Here is a 17019-nt window from a genome sequence, read left to right as displayed (position 1 = left end):
GTTTCTTGTTTGACTATCAAGTTTTTGTTTTACCGAGCAGTATGTGTTTTTGGGTCTTCTATGAAGAAGATAGTTTTCGTTTAAGGAAATTATTCTCTTTTATCAGTTTCATTAGCTTCTGCTTCAATGTCTCGACCTGTCGATATGAAGTTGTATCCCTCTGCTTTTCGGCTACTGTTGTTCTACTTATAACCACTGCAAAGAATATAAAGGGACCTTCCATTAGGTTTGCAATAAAAAAAACTCCACAGATTCACAAACATATCAAAAGCACAACATGAAAGCTAGTAGTCTGCGTCATCTGCATCGTTAAGCCGTTCTTGATCATGAACAGCTCCAAAGACATCATATTCCCTCTCTAGATCAAGCATCTTCTCGAAATATCTCTTGTTCATCTCTGCCATCTTCTTCTCCCTCTCCTCCATAAACGTTTTCATCTCTTTCTCTTGAAACTTTATGAAGCTAGAGAACTCCTAAGCCCTGAAGAAGATCAAATCAGAAGAATTTAGTTTTCACCAGTAGCACAGGATTTATGTAGGTATGTATGCGTACCTCTTGCTTATATCAACAACTTTAGCATGCTCCTGCTGTTGGAGCCTCTGGAAATTATGTTCCTTTGCGTCTCTTTTAACATGCATCTGTCTGTTTTAAGCTTTGGAAAAACTGTCATGTAATCCATCTTCAAACCATCAAGGGTTTTTTTAAAAAAAAAATTTTAAAAAGATTACCAGTAGGAATTCAATACATAGTGTGTATTTTCGAGATTAAAACACCTCTTCTCTGTTCTGCGCATGCTGCATCTTCATGCTCTGTCTCAAAATTCCCAAAGATTCCTCAAGCTCTTTGGCGTGCTTGTTCTGTTTTGTTAGCTTGTTCTTAAACCAGTATAGTTGCCGATTATCCTCAGCGATTTGACTCAGCTCCCTCACTTCCTGGTACAATCTCATCCCGTACTTCAGCCTTGTTTTGCCTAACAAATCATACAAAAATACATGAACAACATTAACACGGTCTAACAAAACTCTAAATGAAGACTTTAAATATCATCAAATTTGTAAGGGAGATAACCTTCGTAGTTTTGCAAGGAATCCATATCTTGCTTGGTTGCAACGGGCCATATAGTTGGCTAATCAGGTGAAGAACATATAAGCGTGAAGAAGGTATATATATAGGGTGTTGCAGTGAGGGAAACACAACAGTTCCACATCTTTCGATTGATGCGGTAATAGTGGATATTAACGAGTATTAGAAGTAGGAGACAAACGTTACAAATGATTAGCAGAGGAGGTGAAATCACAGAAAACTGAAACGATGACGACGAAGTTCAATAGTCGGAGACGATCAACAATGAACGAAGAACATTAGGTTTTGGAGTAGTGCTGACGTGGCAAAAAATTTTTTTCTATTGGTTGATTTTTTGATCCTACGTGCATACCTGTTTTGTTGAGTATTTCCAGCTTTTAGTATTGTTAGATTATAATAAATATCGATAAAGTAGAGAGTGTATACATGTGGAATGAAATAATAACATAGTTCAAAGAATATCATAATTGAAAAGTTCTCACTAATAAATATACATCAAAACATAGGCGATCATCTTAATTTATGCATTTCAAATTAAAATCCATACCAAAACAGTAGTTCATTAAAAAAGTTTTCAACTAATGTATTATGACTATTGATTTGTGTATAGATGGTCCAAGCAAAGCATAATAAACACGTATAACTAACCAATCTTCTTTTTTTTAAAATCCACCCAAATTAATTACATTTAAACATATAATTAAAAAAAATATTGTAATACTTTTGTAAAACGTCAGGTAGTGTCTAGTAAAATAAAACTTTAAAAAATGCGAAAAACTATCCTTATCTTCCAGAGTTCTACATGTGTGAATAGCACCACCGACAAGTAACTCGCGTAACCTAGTAGTTGGTTGACACTTTCCGATTTTTCAAATAGAAAACAACTGTGATTATCCATCTGCTGAACGGTGAATCATACCTTTTTTTTTTTTTTTTTTTTGTTTAAACATACCTTTTCTTTTCTTGTCAAAGACACACCACTTAATTTTTTGTTTTGTTTTACAAAAAAAAAAACACGCCATGATTAGCGGCAATATATTAAAAGTTTCTTGCTAGTTTAGTCAACACTCGACCCTCCGTTTTGATGGTTAGATACCGTCAATTAATAGTATAAAAAAGCAAACCACCAACTAAATGTTTCCCTCCTAACTATTTACCACTAATAACATCTCCAAAATCACAAATCACAAGTATAAAAAATATATAGTTTTTTGGTAAAAAATAAAATAAAATATATATAGTTGATTAATTTTTTTTGGAGAAATAATATAGTTGATTAAGTTGCATCTAACTGTTTCAAGATTATGGCATGGACTTATAATAGTTTAAGGTATTTACAATATACCATTTTCATCAAATAGCACACGTTAAAAGAAACATATAAAAAGCTTAAAAGTCATCCTGATCATAATAGTCACCCACTATAATGTATCGTCTTCCTAACATTCCCGTCAAAATTCTAAATTTGATGACAGTTGGTTACTGAAATAAAGGGATGTATATAAAAAATGAAAGATTGATGAAAGCACATGGAAAATGACATGGGGAGCACATAGGCGAAGCGGTGAGAAGAACACACTTGAGTAATTCACTTGAAACTATCTTACTTCTGCCAATTTAAGTAGTTGCTCTCACAAATTTGAATTTGTCTTCAACCATCCAGTACTGTCTAAAAGTTTTCCTATAGAGAAAACATTAACTGTTATATTTTTTTATAAAATAATTTTATTTTTAGAGTAGGATCAGTGACATGCCAAGTGCTGTTGAAAGTTACATGAGAGTGGTAAAAAGGGGATGAATTTGCATGCTTGAAGCCATCAAACAAGTAGCTTAACACACTAACACACACATGAAAACTGTAAGACAGATCTTACAAGCTTCACAGTTCACATATACCTTTCTTCTCTCTCTCTGAAAGCCAAGCATTTAATTACTCTCTCTCTCTCTCTCCTCTCTGAGTCACTCCTCTCTCTCTCACCAACCCATTTCTCTCTCTTCTGTCATTCTCTTAAAAAAGGTCCAAACTTTAAATGAGCATTGAGCTGTGTATGCTTCTTTGTCTGGTTTATATATAAAAACCAGTCTCTAGATTTCCAATTTCTGGGATCTGGGTTTTACTATTTCTTCCATTATCTATCCAAAGTTCGCTCCTTTCTCGAAGATTCACTCTCCATCTCGAGTTTCCTGAAATGGGTTTTGCTTAATCTCCCATTTTGAGATTTGGGTCTGTGTTTAAGATCCTTACCACATTAAGAAACTCAACTACTTTCCTTCTCCGTTGTTGGAAGATAAGATGGCTCCAAGGTTGGATTTTTCAGATTGGTGGGCGAAAGACACGAGGAAAGGAACACCAGTCGTTGTCAAAATGGAGAACCCAAACTACTCAGTGGTCGAAATCGAAGGTCCAGACTCAGCCTTCAGACCGGTGGAGAAGAGCAGAGGCCGCAAGAACGCAAAGCAAGTCACTTGGGTCCTCCTTCTCAAAGCTCACAGAGCCGTTGGATGTCTCACTTGGCTCGCCACCGTCTTCTGGTCTCTCCTCGCCTCAATCAAGAAACGCCTCAGCTTCACTCACCCGCTTGGCTCCGAGAGGTTGGGAAGAGACAGGTGGCTTTTCTCAGCTATTAAGCTCTTCTTAACTCTCTCCTTGCTGATTCTCGCGTTCGAGACTGTTGCTTACTTGAGAGGATGGCATTACTTCGAAAACCACATCCCCACTAGCACGCTTGAGATCCAGAGCTTGCTTCATCTCGTCTATGTTGGTTGGTTGGGGTTTAGAGCTGATTATATTGCTCCACTGATAAAATCTCTCTCCAAGTTTTGTATTGTGCTGTTCCTTATACAGTCGGTAGACCGTTTGATTCTTTGCTTGGGATGTTTCTGGATCAAGTTTAAGAAGATTAAGCCGAGGTTTGATGAGGAACCGTATGATGCTGAGGGATGTGGTTATGTGTATCCAATGGTTCTTGTTCAGATTCCCATGTGTAATGAGAGAGAGGTATGTTACCAATCTTTGACCTTTGTATCTTTAACTCTCTTTGATCTTCTTCTTGTTTTCAGGTGTATGAACAATCTATATCTGCTGTGTGTCAACTAGATTGGCCAAAAGATCGAATCCTAGTTCAGGTTCTTGATGATTCAAACGATGAAAGCATCCAGCAGCTGATTAAAGCTGAGGTTGCTAAATGGAGTCAAAAGGGAGTCAATATAATCTACAGGCATCGTTTGGTTAGAACCGGATATAAAGCTGGTAACCTCAAGTCAGCTATGAGCTGTGATTACGTGGAAGCATACGAGTTTGTAGCTATATTTGATGCTGACTTCCAACCTAATCCAGACTTCCTCAAACTCACAGTTCCACATTTCAAGGTTGTTGGTAACTTAACATCTGTTTCTATCAAAGTGGAGAGGTTTCTAACTTTGTTGATGATGTGATTGGTGTGTTCAGGATAACCCGGAGTTAGGTTTGGTTCAAGCTAGGTGGACATTTGTGAACAAAGACGAGAATTTGCTGACTCGTCTTCAGAACATCAACCTTTGTTTTCACTTTGAGGTTGAGCAGCAAGTGAGCGGTGTGTTCTTGAACTTCTTTGGTTTCAATGGAACGGCTGGTGTTTGGAGAATCAAAGCCCTTGAAGAATCTGGTGGCTGGCTTGAAAGAACCACTGTTGAGGATATGGATATAGCTGTCCGTGCTCATCTCCATGGATGGAAGTTCATATATCTTAACGATGTCAAGGTACTTACTACTCATCAATCGTAGGCCTATTCATGTAACCATTTTATTAAGCTGGTGTGAAAACCATTTACAGGTCCTTTGTGAAGTTCCTGAGTCATACGAAGCATATAAGAAGCAACAACACCGTTGGCATTCAGGACCTATGCAGCTTTTTCGCTTGTGTCTTGGTTCAATCTTGACCTCTAAGGTAAGTGTACATTACAAACTCTTTTCTCCTTCACTAGATGAAAGTTTTTTAATCAGTCTTTGTTCTTGCAGATAGCTATATGGAAGAAGGCTAATCTGATACTTCTCTTTTTCCTTCTAAGGAAACTCATACTTCCTTTCTACTCCTTCACATTGTTCTGCATAATCCTTCCACTAACCATGTTTGTACCAGAAGCTGAGCTCCCCGTTTGGGTCATCTGCTACATACCTGTCTTCATGTCTTTCCTCAACCTTCTTCCATCTCCAAAATCGTTCCCTTTCATCGTCCCTTACCTCTTGTTCGAGAACACAATGTCTGTCACCAAGTTCAACGCAATGGTATCAGGGTTATTCCAGTTAGGTAGCTCTTACGAGTGGGTTGTCACAAAGAAAGCTGGAAGGTCATCAGAGTCGGATCTTTTATCTATCACCGAGAAAGAGACGCTAGACAAGAAAAGCCAGTTGCTTAGAGGGGTTTCGGACAGTGAGCTTTTGGAGCTGAACCAACTTGAAGAGCAGAAACAAAAGAAACCTGTCAAGAAAACCAACAAGATATTCCACAAAGAGCTTGCGTTAGCGTTTCTGTTGCTCACTGCAGCGGTTAGGAGTCTGTTGGCAGCTCAAGGAGTGCATTTCTACTTCTTGTTGTTCCAAGGTGTCACATTTCTTCTGGTGGGTCTTGACCTCATTGGCGAGCAGATGAGCTGAGAAAAATCCAGAGAAGCTTTTATGTTCGATGGTATCCTCTGTAATGAGATTGTTGGAACCATAGTGGTGGTAGGCCATTAATTTATTTTCATGTTTGTATGATTACTCAATTTGTTAGGTACTGTGTGAGCCAGAGATTCATACAAAGTATACAATGTCTGTAAAGTTTAAACATGTTGTTGGCAGTTAAAAGGAGCTTTTGTCTTGAGAACTAGTACAAGATCCATGTTTTAATCAACTGCAGAGACTTTTTGTAAACTCTAAGCTCAAACTTTTGAGGAAAGAGATCATAACTGTAAATAACTAACTAACTAGAACTAGTTTTTTTTTCTGACAAAAATGTAACAAGCAAAAGAGAGACGGTTTGTGGATTCTGATCACCTCTCATCTTATTGTCGGTGAGAGTGAAGAAACGTGGAGCAAAAAGAAGTGTCGGCAGACAAAAGTGGAATGATGTGGAAGTGAAGGATGGGACCGAACTAGGATCATGCTCTTGTCTCTTCAGCTTTCCTAGGCTTTCATTATTTGTGGTGGTCATGCCAAAACCATGTTCTCATTTATCATTTGGTTTACGATTATTTTTAGTCACTTGCGAACTTGAAAACATGGCCAGGTGTTGTCTACGTTTGGGATCAACATTAACTTCAAAAAAAGAGAGACGCATAGGTCTTTATTATCAGAAAATTCCAACACTAAACATTATGTTAAAATGCAAACCAATCCAGTCCTTCTCTTAATCTCCTAAAGCTAAGTAGTGTACTTCGTCATCATCTCAGTTTCTCAGTAAAAACTCTCAGCTCCGGCTTCGGCTTCGGCGTCTATCTTTCAGTCCGTTTCTGCAGAAACAAGAACATAAGTTGAATGAGCCCACATCCACCACAGGGGAAGCAATAGGTCGAATCAAGATGCATGCATGTGAACAAAACGTTGTATTATATTGACATCAAGAAGACAAAAATAAGTTTTACCCATTAGTATAAGGCAGTTCCTCACGCCTTCTGTACGGAGGTGGAGATCTACTGTAGCTGCGGCCACGTGCAGGAGGAGGTGAAGGGCTGCGGCGCCTTGGAGGAGGAGGAGATCTTGCACGAGGGCTTTAACTCCTGAAACCAAAAAAAGGACAAGGTCAACTAATACATCCAGAGAAGCTATAACCAATAAGAAAGTAAAGGAAGCAGCAGCATTGACCTGCGTCCGTAGCTTGGACTTCTCCTGTATCTAGGACTGCGACTTCTGCTCCTGCTGCGACGCCTTCCTGTGCCACCGCGGTTACGGCATTCACGTGCAAAGTGACCAGGCTCACCACACTCATAGCACTTCAAATCAGACCCACCACGATCGCCTCCGCGGTCACCACCACGGCCGCCTCCACGGTCACCTCGGTTGTGAGACTGTTCCACTCTCCAACCATTCTTGCCTGTCCATTTAAAAAACATGCATGTCAAATTCGAAACTACATGTTGTAATTTAAATAAAAACATCAGTGTTTATTACAGAACAGTGAATAAAATTACCATCTAAACCACGGATGGCATCACGGGCATCTCTGGGATCCTCGAAGTCAAGAAAAGCGTAGCCAGGTGGTCTACGAGCAACCCACACACTGCACATCAAATCCAAATTTACAGACAATGCCAAATACATCGAAAGCTCGAAACTTTGTATAACAATTCTTGCCTCTTGATGACTCCATAGACACGGAACTCATCCTCGAGCTCACGCTCAGTAACTCTAGGGTCCAAGTTTCCCACGTACACACGCGACATTTACCTGTCAATGCCACAGAGACTAAGTCATAACTACATTCTACCAAAAACAATCGGAAGGAACTTGACGTCACATACCTAGAGAGAAGAGACTCGAGCAGCTTGCAAGAGAGAAGAAGGAAGGTGGTTGATTGAAACTAGGGTTTGTAAACGCGTTAACTTCTTTACAAGGAGAAGGTAAAGCCCAAATTTAAATGATACATCCTATTTAGCTGGGCTTATTGTGTTGTATTTTTCACCAAAATAAATAAATAAATACACAGTGACTTATATAGTGTATAGCAATTAACAGCTTCTACATAACCTTTTTAAAATTTATTGTTGTAAAGCCAAGCCAGTCTGTGATTCGAATCAATAAAAATGTTGACCCCACAATCTGCTTGGTTAATGAAAAGCTAAAAAAAAAAATGAATCGAACGACAAAAACATATAGTGAAGACAACACACCACTTTGAGCCCGTGCCATAACAAGAAACCAGCTGCGAAAGATGTAATAAAAACACGTATTAAATCTTAGAAAAAAAAAACTGGAGAAGCAACTGTTTGCTATTTCATTTAAGGAAATAAAAAAGTCACTTACGAGATTAGAAGCTTTTGGTTAGACCACGACAGTAGCCAAAAGAGCGTGCAACATCGCCCAGTATATCATTATGGCTAACCGTAAGGCAGGTTGTCTCATAAGCGTCCGGTCACACGAGACCCTGAAAAGCAAAATGTCGTTTTCATTTAAAACCGAAATTACGAAATTTTCAATCAAACGAGAGACTGAGAGAGAGCCTAACCATAAACCATCGATCATGTTTGTCACTGGTCTTGTGAATCTAGGAATGATTCTTGACGTGGTGAGTGATCTAAATCCATGAGCTGAAAGCACACAAAAAGGGTAATGTTATGAACAGAATGTGTAGCTGATTAACTAAAATGTATATTAGGGGACAAGTTTAGTTACCTTTATCATCGTCTTCTTCTAAGCTAAGGCTTTGATCAGCTTGATCTGCATCTATACTAATGGCGACTTGATCGTTGTTGTTACCCTTACGCAAACTCCGGACTTGTGATGGGATCGATGTTCCACTCGTCGTCCACTTGTTTATCTGCAATACCCAAACAAGAAAAAGTGAACCCAATTTGAAATGTTATCGCTTTGAAGCAGAGTATCTGGAATGGTTAAATTATCCAACAAGAACTAATCATACCAGGGGTTCCACTTCAACGATCTCTGAAGTTGAGCTGCTTGGTTGGGATTCCTTGTCATGTAATAATTTCTCAAGAGTTGCTTCTTTCTGTCTGAGCTCAGCCACTCTACTCCTCTCAGCTTCCAGCAACGAATCCTTGCTTTGTCCAACCCGCCGTAATTCTTCTGTTTCAGATAGTATAGATGCAATATTTTTCTCAAGTGTCTCCATGTAGCGGTTTAAGTGACTGTGAGCATCAGCAGAAGGTGAATCTTCTAGACCAAGTAATGAAGCTATGGTCTCGAACCAAGACAGTACAGTTTGGATCTCTTCTGAATCTCTCTTAGTGTCCATTTGAGAAGCAGCAAGAGCCTCATTGGTGCACCTAGTGACTTCTTGTCTTAAGAAAGAAACATCGGTATCCCGATCTTGCACTTGTTTTTGAAGCTTCTCGATTTCAGCAAGAAGATTTTCAGAGAGATGATGGAGCTCATCGAATTTATCCACAGTAATTGATAGCTTTTTGGAGATCTTCCCACGAGAAGCTTCAGCTTTCTGCAAGTCTAGGTTCTTCTGTTGTAGCTCTTGTTCTAATTCTGTAACCCTGTGTTTCAGATCCTCCATCTGACACTCTTCCTCGTCAAGCGCTTGCATTAATGCCTCAATCTCTGCAGCAATCAATTATGTATTAGAGCAATTATGTATTAGCTATGTGTATGAAGGTGGGAAAAGAAAAAGTTTAGATTGAAAAGTCTACCTTGGTCTTTTGCAGCTAGTAGATTGCTAAGCGATGTGACCTTCTCCTGTGATTCTGAGTGTGAGGCCTGACCTTCTTGCAGATCTTTTACTCTCTCCTTCAAAAAATCCCGTTCCCGCACCAAAATGCTAAGCTGGTCTTGCATATCACGCATCCTAGCACTTGCAGATTGAAGATCTTCTGCAAAGATCTTAGCACCAGCCTGGGCTTCCTTAACTTGACCCACAAGTTCACTGCACATCCTATCATTCTGGATATCCTTTTCGTGCAACTCCCTTTGCAAATTGGCAATCATTACCTTCATCTCCTTTTCGTTTCTCTCCACAGTCTCAGCGTTTGCTACAACAAACTCTTTAACAGCTGACGAGAGCCTATTTACCATGGACCTGACAGACTCCATAGACGAAAAATCATCTGCTTCTTGATGGAGGCTCATGTTGAAATTGTCATTTCCAACCAGTTCCGCCTTACGGCTCTCAATTTCCGCCAACACGCTAGAACATGCTCCATGAAGCAAGGAAACTCTTTCACCCAAATCAGCAATTTCCGAGTCTGTTCCCGTTCCAATTGACTTGAAAAAGGTGTCAATACTGTTGGATACAATGTTGACCTGTTCGTGCCGTGATGCCAAGTGGTTGCTTACATTCTCTTCGAGATGGCTAACATCAGCCACAAACTGATCAAGGTTTCGCGAGAGAGAACCACAAATTTCGGTTATGTTTCCACCATTTGAAACTTCATGCAAGTTGACGTTAGACAAGGCAGCACTCAAGACTGAAAAGATTTCCTGAGAAGGGGAAAAGCAATATTCAGAAACAGTCAGTCGCAGAGAAATCTTGAAAGTATATCATACTAAGCTGTTGAAAGGTTCTAAAAGTACCTTGTCTACAAAATTCCCTGTACTAACTTGCGGCCAGCCAGACAACTTAGTTCCGGTTTGCTTCGAACATGATTCCACAGTTGTCTTCAGATGATGCAAGAACTCCATATCCAAGGTGAAAATATCAGCTAGGCAACTGCTAGTACCTGCGAGAATTTTCCTCAGAGTGTTCACATTAGTTCCAAAGGACAGCACTTGAGCATATATCTTCTTCTTTTCTTCATTGTTGACCAGGGATAAATTTTCACAATGTGATATGGCTTCAACTTTTGCAGCCTCCGCTGCATCCTTCTCTTTGGAAAGTTGCTGAATTTCATATGTAAATTTTGATAGCTCCTCTTGCATACTATCGTTTCTCTCTTGAACCTCGTTCAACTCAGCAAGTAGCAACTCAGCTGCTCTTCTAGACTTTATTGACTCCTGCTCAGCAGAAGACACAGCTGTACTCATATTCTGAAACAGTTGCGAGATCCGTTGAAGCTTCAGAACTGGGTCATATCTGTCACCTTCATCACCAATATTAATGCTATTCAACGCGTTGAGTGTCATGCTCAATGTACCACTTCTTTCCTGCAAAATATTTTCTGTTTCTTGCAAATGATTTCTCAGCGATTGGCACTCAGACTCTAGGGCTTCTATCCTCAAAGTGTAAGATTCCAACTCCCTTAATTTCTTTTCATTTTCCACAAGCATCTCGTCTCGGTTTATAATCTCTGATTTTAGGCGACCATGCTCAGCGTTCATCTCCTCAATAGTTTGCTTCAGGCTATCCCTTTGTTGGACCAAAGCTTTCCCTTTCCTGACAGCTACGTTTAACTTCTCTCTTACAGAAGCTGACTTCTGCTCTTCTTGTTTAAGGAGCTCCTGCAATTCTGTTATGTTCTTCTCAAGTGCCTCATTTTCAGCAACCAAGGATTGCTGTTTTTCCACGTATAAATCCCTTTCTTCCTTTGCCAGCTTCTGAACATGCAGTGCTTCATCCAGATCTTTTGTTAGAGACGCTACATCAGGTGTCTCTACTACTGCTATGTCTCTACTGGTTGCTTCGACTATATTAGAATTAGCCAACTCAGGAGTGTGCCTGGGAGAAGTTGTTTCGTCATTTGATGGACTAGATTTAGCCAAATTCTTATAATAGTCAATCAGCTTTCTCAGAAGTCCATCCAAGGTCTCAGAATTACTCGCTAATGCCAAATCCTGCAAGCCATCTTCCTGTATAACATCATCAATCATGTACCTCAAACTCAATAGGTCTCCTTCAATAGTCTGAAGTTGTTCTTCATTCCCAAGTTTCTCAACCAATTTTCCATGCAGATCTTTAACTTGGTTCTGCAGTTTCTCATTCTCAACTTCAAGGTGATTGGCCCTCGCAGAAAGATTATCGTGATCCCCATTCAGAGTTTCCAGTCTTTCCGAAATATTCACTCTCTCATTATCAACCGACCGAAGATTTGCCTCGACATCACGTACTTGCTTTTGTGCGGCTTCCAAATCAGCACTTAGCGATTGACAATATACTTCAAGGTTATCAATTTTCTGTTGGAGAGTATCCTTGTCATGTGTAGCCTCTGATATTGTACTTGCAAGCCACTCAATCTTGTTTTCCACTTCCATGGACTTTAGCTGTGGAGGCATATCAATATTCTCAAGGAGTGCTTCCCATCTCTGAACCAAATTATTTCTGTGCATCAAGGACTGCTCCAGCATTTCATTCTGTTCAGCCAACCCATAAAACTTCCCCTGGAGCTCCTCGAACTTGATCCTTAAGTCACCCTCAGAATTTGTGCCAGTTTGACCATCTTCCCTCCAGGGTTCAGAGAGAACATATCCCGCACCTCCATCAGAACTTTTCTGATCATAATCAGAGGGACGTAAAGAGTTGCCGTTAGCTGATCTTGATAACCACTCGACCTTGTCAAGTATATCTCGAGCATGAAAATGCTCTGGAAGATCCAAATCTTCCAAAATTTCTTCAATTTTATGAAGCAGAGAGTCTTTGAGAAGAAACGATTCTCGAAGTGCAGTAGCCGAGTTTCGGATGTAAGAAAGCTCAGATTCTAATGCCTCCACACGTTCACCTGCCTCTGTATAGGTCTTAAGTTTTGCTTCTACTTCCTGAAGCCTTGTCTCCTTCAAACTCAATTCCTCTAAGCGCCTCTCCAGTTCAGCAGAGGTTTCAGCCAACGAATGCTTGATATTATCACGTTGAACCATCAAACCTTTTCCTTTTGTAACAGCTATACTAAGCTTCTCTCTAGTCGATAATAGCCTCTGCTCTGATTGTTCAAGTTCATTGGATTTCTTTTGTAACTCAGATCGTACAGCCACAAGGGACTCCTCTGCCTGGCTTAAATTTTCCATGAGACCACCCATTTCAGTTTTATGGTGCAGTAAACTCTCCTGGGTCTCCATTAGCTCATTATCCTTGGCCTCTAATTGGCCTCTCAAGAGATTAGCCAAATCCTCAGCCTCTATAAACTTCTGAACAAGTTGAGAAACCAGAAACTCCACATATAAACTAGGGGATTCAAAATTAACTTCACGAGTTTCAAGTTCCAGGACACCCTCAACTTTCTCAACTAATTCTCGAAGTGAAGTGGGGTCAAGGCTTCGCTGCGTCAGTTCCTCCATATCCTTTGTTATATTCGACAAGTCCGACTGTAGCTTATCAATCACACACTGAAGTTCACGCCTCTCAGAAAGAATATTTCGCACGGCTTCCATCAGATTCTCACAGTTGCCATCGTTAACAGGATCAGAGATAGCTAGATTTTCAACTCTAAGTTTGGCTATCTCATCAGACCCGCATGATTCAGTAATCAGTTTCGCCAGATCAGCGTAGACCTTATGCATTGTAGCAGTCACAAACTCATTATTCTCATGCAGAGTATTGAAACTCTGCTTCAACTCCTCATATTTGTTTAAGGAGGACTCATGCTTCGCCTCAGCAACTTCTAATTTTTCCTCCAGGTCTTCAATCACCTTTACAGCCATGTCAACAGAACCAGATATATGTTTGCTCATATCTAAGCCAACTTGAGCTCCAGCAACGCCAGATCTGAGTAAACAACCATCAAGTCTCACAACTGCATCACCAAATTGAGACATTGATGATGTCAATTCATGTTCTAGCATCGTTGCCTTCTCAGATTCATCCTGCAAGGCTACTAACTGTTCTTCCATTGACGACAACATGCTACTTAAATTATTCTGTAAGCTTTCCAGCTGATTTTCAAGCTTATAAATTCTCGATAAGCAAGAATTCAGCTTCTTGTTGAGCTCCGTGTTTGCTAGACCCATGCTACCATTTCTCAGCTTCAATGATTCACAGAGAGATTCAAGTTCGTGGTTTTTCTGTTGCAGCTCACCAGAATAATTTTTCAGAGCTTCAAACGAAATCTTATTCTCAATAGTATCTGCCTCCAGAAGATTAATGTGATCCTGGTGAGATGCAAACTCGACATTAAACTCCTCCAGTCGTTGATTTGTTGCCGTCCTGTCATCATTTAATTGATTGAATTGTATACCAGCCTCCCTAGCATTCAACGCTAACTGTTCCAGCATGCCTCTCAAATTTCTAATCTGAACATTCACAGAAACAAATGCTTCTGACTGATCACCAGTTAACTGTTCTTTTTCAGATTCCTGTTCTTCCGAATGCCCCTTTAACTCAAAAGCCTGAATCAATTTTGATACCGGTGGCGTGTCAGGTTTATTGCTAGACTTGATCAATGAAGAATCGGTGCAGGTCTGCTTAATTGCCTCCTCAAGGTTCTGAATCATTTTCTCCCCCTTCTCCAGATTCTTCTTCAAGGAAGAAAACCCAGATGAAGCGTCTATTACCCCCTCCAAAACTGTAGGCTGGGTCCCGAGACTTTGGCAGGTATATTCAACAAAAGGTAGACTCTGTTTACTTGTAACCCCGACTTCTAGACTTCTACCAGATGTTTCAGATATTTCCTGATTACTCAATTCTGAAGCATCCTCATTACCAATGTCTACAATTCCAGTTTTTTCTACCTCGATGCTGCTACTCAGAGATGTTTTTTCTTCAGTCAACTTATCAAGGCGGGCTACCGCTTCTCCTAACTCAGCTGCTAGGTGAATCCGCTCTTCTTGTACAGTAGACATACGCTCTTGAAGAATAAGAAGATCATGCGTAAGTTTATCATTGTCCTCAACCAAATGTTCCTTCTCTTCTTGAAACTTTAATAGTTTATTATTCAGCAAAGAATACCCTTCCTTTAGATTGGAATACTCGGACAATAAATAAGTCTCCGAGATCAGATATGCACTCCGTTCTAGATGTGATTTCTCATTTTCTTCTGTGAGATGCAGGTTATCCTCTTCAAGTTTAGTCAGGTGGCCTGTCAGTGAAGAAAGCGTCTCCCTTATATTTGAATTTTCCACTTCTTGCAAGATGATCAAAGTCTTACAATTTGCCAATTCTTCCTGTAACTTCTCTGCCTCACCCAATACATTATATTTTTCCTCGACAAGATTTACCTTCTCATCCGTCAATGGACCAATAGTTTTTTCCAATCGCTCAACTTCTGCCTTTAGTATAGCCTCCGAGTTCTTGCAATTGCATAACTCAGATAAAAGATGCTTAATCTCATAGTTCTTGGATTCTGTTTCCTCAAAAAGTTCCTTTTTCTCATCATTCCAAGAAGAAAGAATTGCACCATACGTATCATTCTCCACCTGAAGATTGATGACCTTTTCTTTCGCCTCAGATAGATCCAATAGGGACTTTTCTAAGCTACTCTGCAGCTCATTCATCTTAGCAGTGAACGCCTCCACTTGTGCTTCTGTAGCAAGAAGCTGATTTTTGAGCTTCTCATTCGAGCTTGTCGCAGCATAGAGGTTAGACTGGCACTCTGATAGTTCCTCAACAAGAGAATCATTCCTTTCTGTCAACGCATTATATGATGCACGAAGCTGTGATAATTCAGCTACCAATTGGTTATGTTGATGATCAAACTCGTTTTGAAGATGAGACTGTTCTGTGAGTTGCACATGGAGTATATCTTCCATGCTACGGGAAGCAAACAATTGTTCTCTTAATCGCTCCAACGAACTTGTTCCTGGATCGGTAAAGGAAGCAGCCTCTCTTGCGGTGCACAACACTTGAAATTCATCTTGTCCAAGTGCCTGTACAATTTCCATAAGCTGTAGGAAGCTAACTGAGCGCCCTTCAAGAACATGGGCAGCAGAAACTTCTCCGGATGGATTTAGTGTATCCTGTTTACAAGGTTCCTCATGGCTCAATAATCCAGATATACTGACGCTCTGAGGTAATTGCAGCTGATTAGAGCTATCCTCAGGTTCAGTGGAAAGCACGTGATCTCTGTCATTATGAAAACCAATAGACGACTCTGGTTTCTCTTCACTAAGCTCTGCAGCTTCCCTAATCAGCTGGCTTCTGATTTCACCAGTTGTTCCTTCCAATTCAACTGAATCAATTGCAGCTGATGGTCCCTCTGAAAAGTGAGACGGTGAAGCAGATGAATCCACAACGGCTGGATAGCTTGCTTGCCTCTCTTCAGTTACAATCCAATCCACATCTGCCTTTGCAGATGCTTCAGAAAACTGTTCCTTCTGTGAATCACGGTCTTCTTGCATTTCCCCTAAACAGAAACAAATGAAAACAGAATTATACATCAAAAGGACGCATGCCATCGACCTAACCACTTCATCCCTATCAAAGAAAAAGAAATAAAGAAACCGATAAAGAGCGAAGCATGAAGAGAAGGAGAGAACAACCTACATCAGTTACCTGATCTCCCCTTGCACCACTCAAGGAAACATCAGGAATAAATTCCGGCGAAGAGGACGGCTGATGAGGCTTTTCCAGATCCCCAGATTCAACTTCAACTCCTTCCCCCTCCGCTAGGTCTCCAGAAGCAGCAAAGACTCCGTCGACACTAATAGATGCATCGTCATGTGTAACTCCCTTCTCAGAATCGGCACGGTCAGATGTCACAGAATCTACTGCGCCAGCCGCTGTGATGTCGATGCTCTTCATATTCTCGTCTACTGTGGATAATGATATACCAGTATCTTTTCCCAGCTCAGCTCCACTATCAGAAGTTGCTGTGGTGTTTCCTATCTGGAGGGTATCAGGTTCCGATGATGAACCATGGACTAGAACATACTCGTTAGATAATGCATCTGCAGAAGTTTGTGGAGAATCAACAACCTCATGAACAATAGCTCCTCCTGCCGACAGAGCTTCTGCCTCGTCACTGACAGCACTTTTGTCAGATTTACCAGACTTTTTGGAGGATTTTCCTTTGCTCGTACTGCCCTTGGGGTCTTTTTTATGATCAGTGTTTTTATCAGCCTTCTTTTGACGAAACTGTTGAAGCTGAAACAATTTTTAAAAAAAACTTTGTCATTAACCAAGGGAACAACAACAAGCAATCAAATTTCTACGCTTTTAAAAAAAAACCACGTTATCATTTATTCCTTCTCAACTATGAACTTAGACCCAAAAAAAAATTCCTAATTATTTGCATTGACATTCATTGATAAAATGCAAGTTCACCCAATAACTAACCTTTTGGCGCCCAGCAGCAAGTGGATCAGCACGGTTCTTTTTCTTATCCATTGGATCCACTCTCTTCTCGTTCCCACAATAAATCTTTTGTGTATCACCACCAAGTCTAGATCACCATGGTTTGAACCTTCTACTGAAGCAAAAAAAAAAAAAAAAAAAAAAA

The 17019-nt window shown here is 40.3% G+C and overlaps 3 protein-coding genes and 1 long non-coding RNA gene across 9 annotated transcripts in view; 1 reads left to right on the top strand and 3 right to left on the bottom strand.

Annotated features, from left to right (window-relative positions):
* Positions 1-77: 77 nt before the first annotated feature.
* On the bottom strand, positions 78-1319 carry LOC106305427. The gene is made up of 5 exons (XR_001262983.1): positions 1298-1319; positions 729-970; positions 553-642; positions 278-480; positions 78-195 (listed from the first exon to the last, which is right to left on the bottom strand). It is a non-coding gene; the product is annotated as an uncharacterized LOC106305427 (long non-coding RNA).
* A 1601-nt stretch (positions 1320-2920) lies between these two features.
* On the top strand, positions 2921-5930 carry LOC106306899 (probable xyloglucan glycosyltransferase 5). 2 transcript variants are annotated; one of them, XM_013743685.1, is made up of 6 exons: positions 2921-3292; positions 3323-4081; positions 4144-4452; positions 4532-4822; positions 4896-5009; positions 5081-5930. In XM_013743685.1, the coding sequence occupies exons 2-6, from the start codon at positions 3377-3379 to the stop codon at positions 5714-5716; spliced, it is 2055 nt and encodes a 684-aa protein (XP_013599139.1). In that variant the 5' UTR covers positions 2921-3292; positions 3323-3376; the 3' UTR covers positions 5717-5930. The 2 variants fall into 2 exon arrangements, with proteins under 2 accessions (XP_013599139.1, XP_013599138.1); XM_013743684.1 differs by having other exon boundaries at positions 2921-4081.
* A 380-nt stretch (positions 5931-6310) lies between these two features.
* LOC106305500 (serine/arginine-rich splicing factor RSZ22) lies at positions 6311-7744 on the bottom strand. The gene is given in 6 exon segments (XM_013741869.1): positions 6311-6552; positions 6685-6819; positions 6905-7133; positions 7231-7319; positions 7394-7486; positions 7561-7744. Coding segments are annotated over 5 exon segments (585 nt in total). The 5' UTR covers positions 7483-7486; positions 7561-7744; the 3' UTR covers positions 6311-6509.
* LOC106305499 (centromere-associated protein E) overlaps positions 7735-17019 on the bottom strand; it is a 9984-nt gene continuing 699 nt past the window's right edge. The window contains exons 2-10 of one of the 5 annotated variants that reach the window (XM_013741866.1): positions 16857-16986; positions 16061-16664; positions 10295-15924; positions 9415-10201; positions 8679-9325; positions 8432-8576; positions 8265-8346; positions 8059-8183; positions 7735-7961 (exon numbers count right to left, since the gene is read on the bottom strand). In XM_013741866.1, the coding sequence (XP_013597320.1) occupies positions 8081-8183; positions 8265-8346; positions 8432-8576; positions 8679-9325; positions 9415-10201; positions 10295-15924; positions 16061-16664; positions 16857-16907 (8049 nt within the window). In that variant the 5' untranslated portion in view covers positions 16908-16986 and the 3' untranslated portion in view covers positions 7735-7961; positions 8059-8080. Of the gene's footprint in view, positions 7962-8058; positions 8184-8264; positions 8347-8431; positions 8577-8678; positions 9326-9414; positions 10202-10294; positions 15925-16060; positions 16665-16856; positions 16990-17019 lie in introns of those variants that run through there. The other 4 variants (XM_013741863.1, XM_013741864.1, XM_013741867.1 and 1 more) reach the window with 4 other exon arrangements.

Source organism: Brassica oleracea, chromosome C7 (genome assembly GCF_000695525.1).
Source record: "Brassica oleracea var. oleracea cultivar TO1000 chromosome C7, BOL, whole genome shotgun sequence".
In the NCBI taxonomy this organism is placed as follows: domain Eukaryota; kingdom Viridiplantae; phylum Streptophyta; class Magnoliopsida; order Brassicales; family Brassicaceae; genus Brassica; species Brassica oleracea.
The sequence above is the reverse complement of the archived record's forward strand: the minus strand, read 5'-3'. Positions and strand labels throughout refer to the sequence as shown.

Coding starts and splice junctions, on each gene's coding strand:
- LOC106306899 (XM_013743685.1), top strand. CDS start 3,377: ATGGCTCCAAGGTTGGATTTTTCAGATTGGTGGGCGAAAGACACGAGG. Junction 4,453..4,531: donor TCACAGTTCCACATTTCAAG/GTTGTTGGTAAC, acceptor TGGTGTGTTCAG/GATAACCCGGAGTTAGGTTT. Junction 5,010..5,080: donor GTTCAATCTTGACCTCTAAG/GTAAGTGTACAT, acceptor TTGTTCTTGCAG/ATAGCTATATGGAAGAAGGC.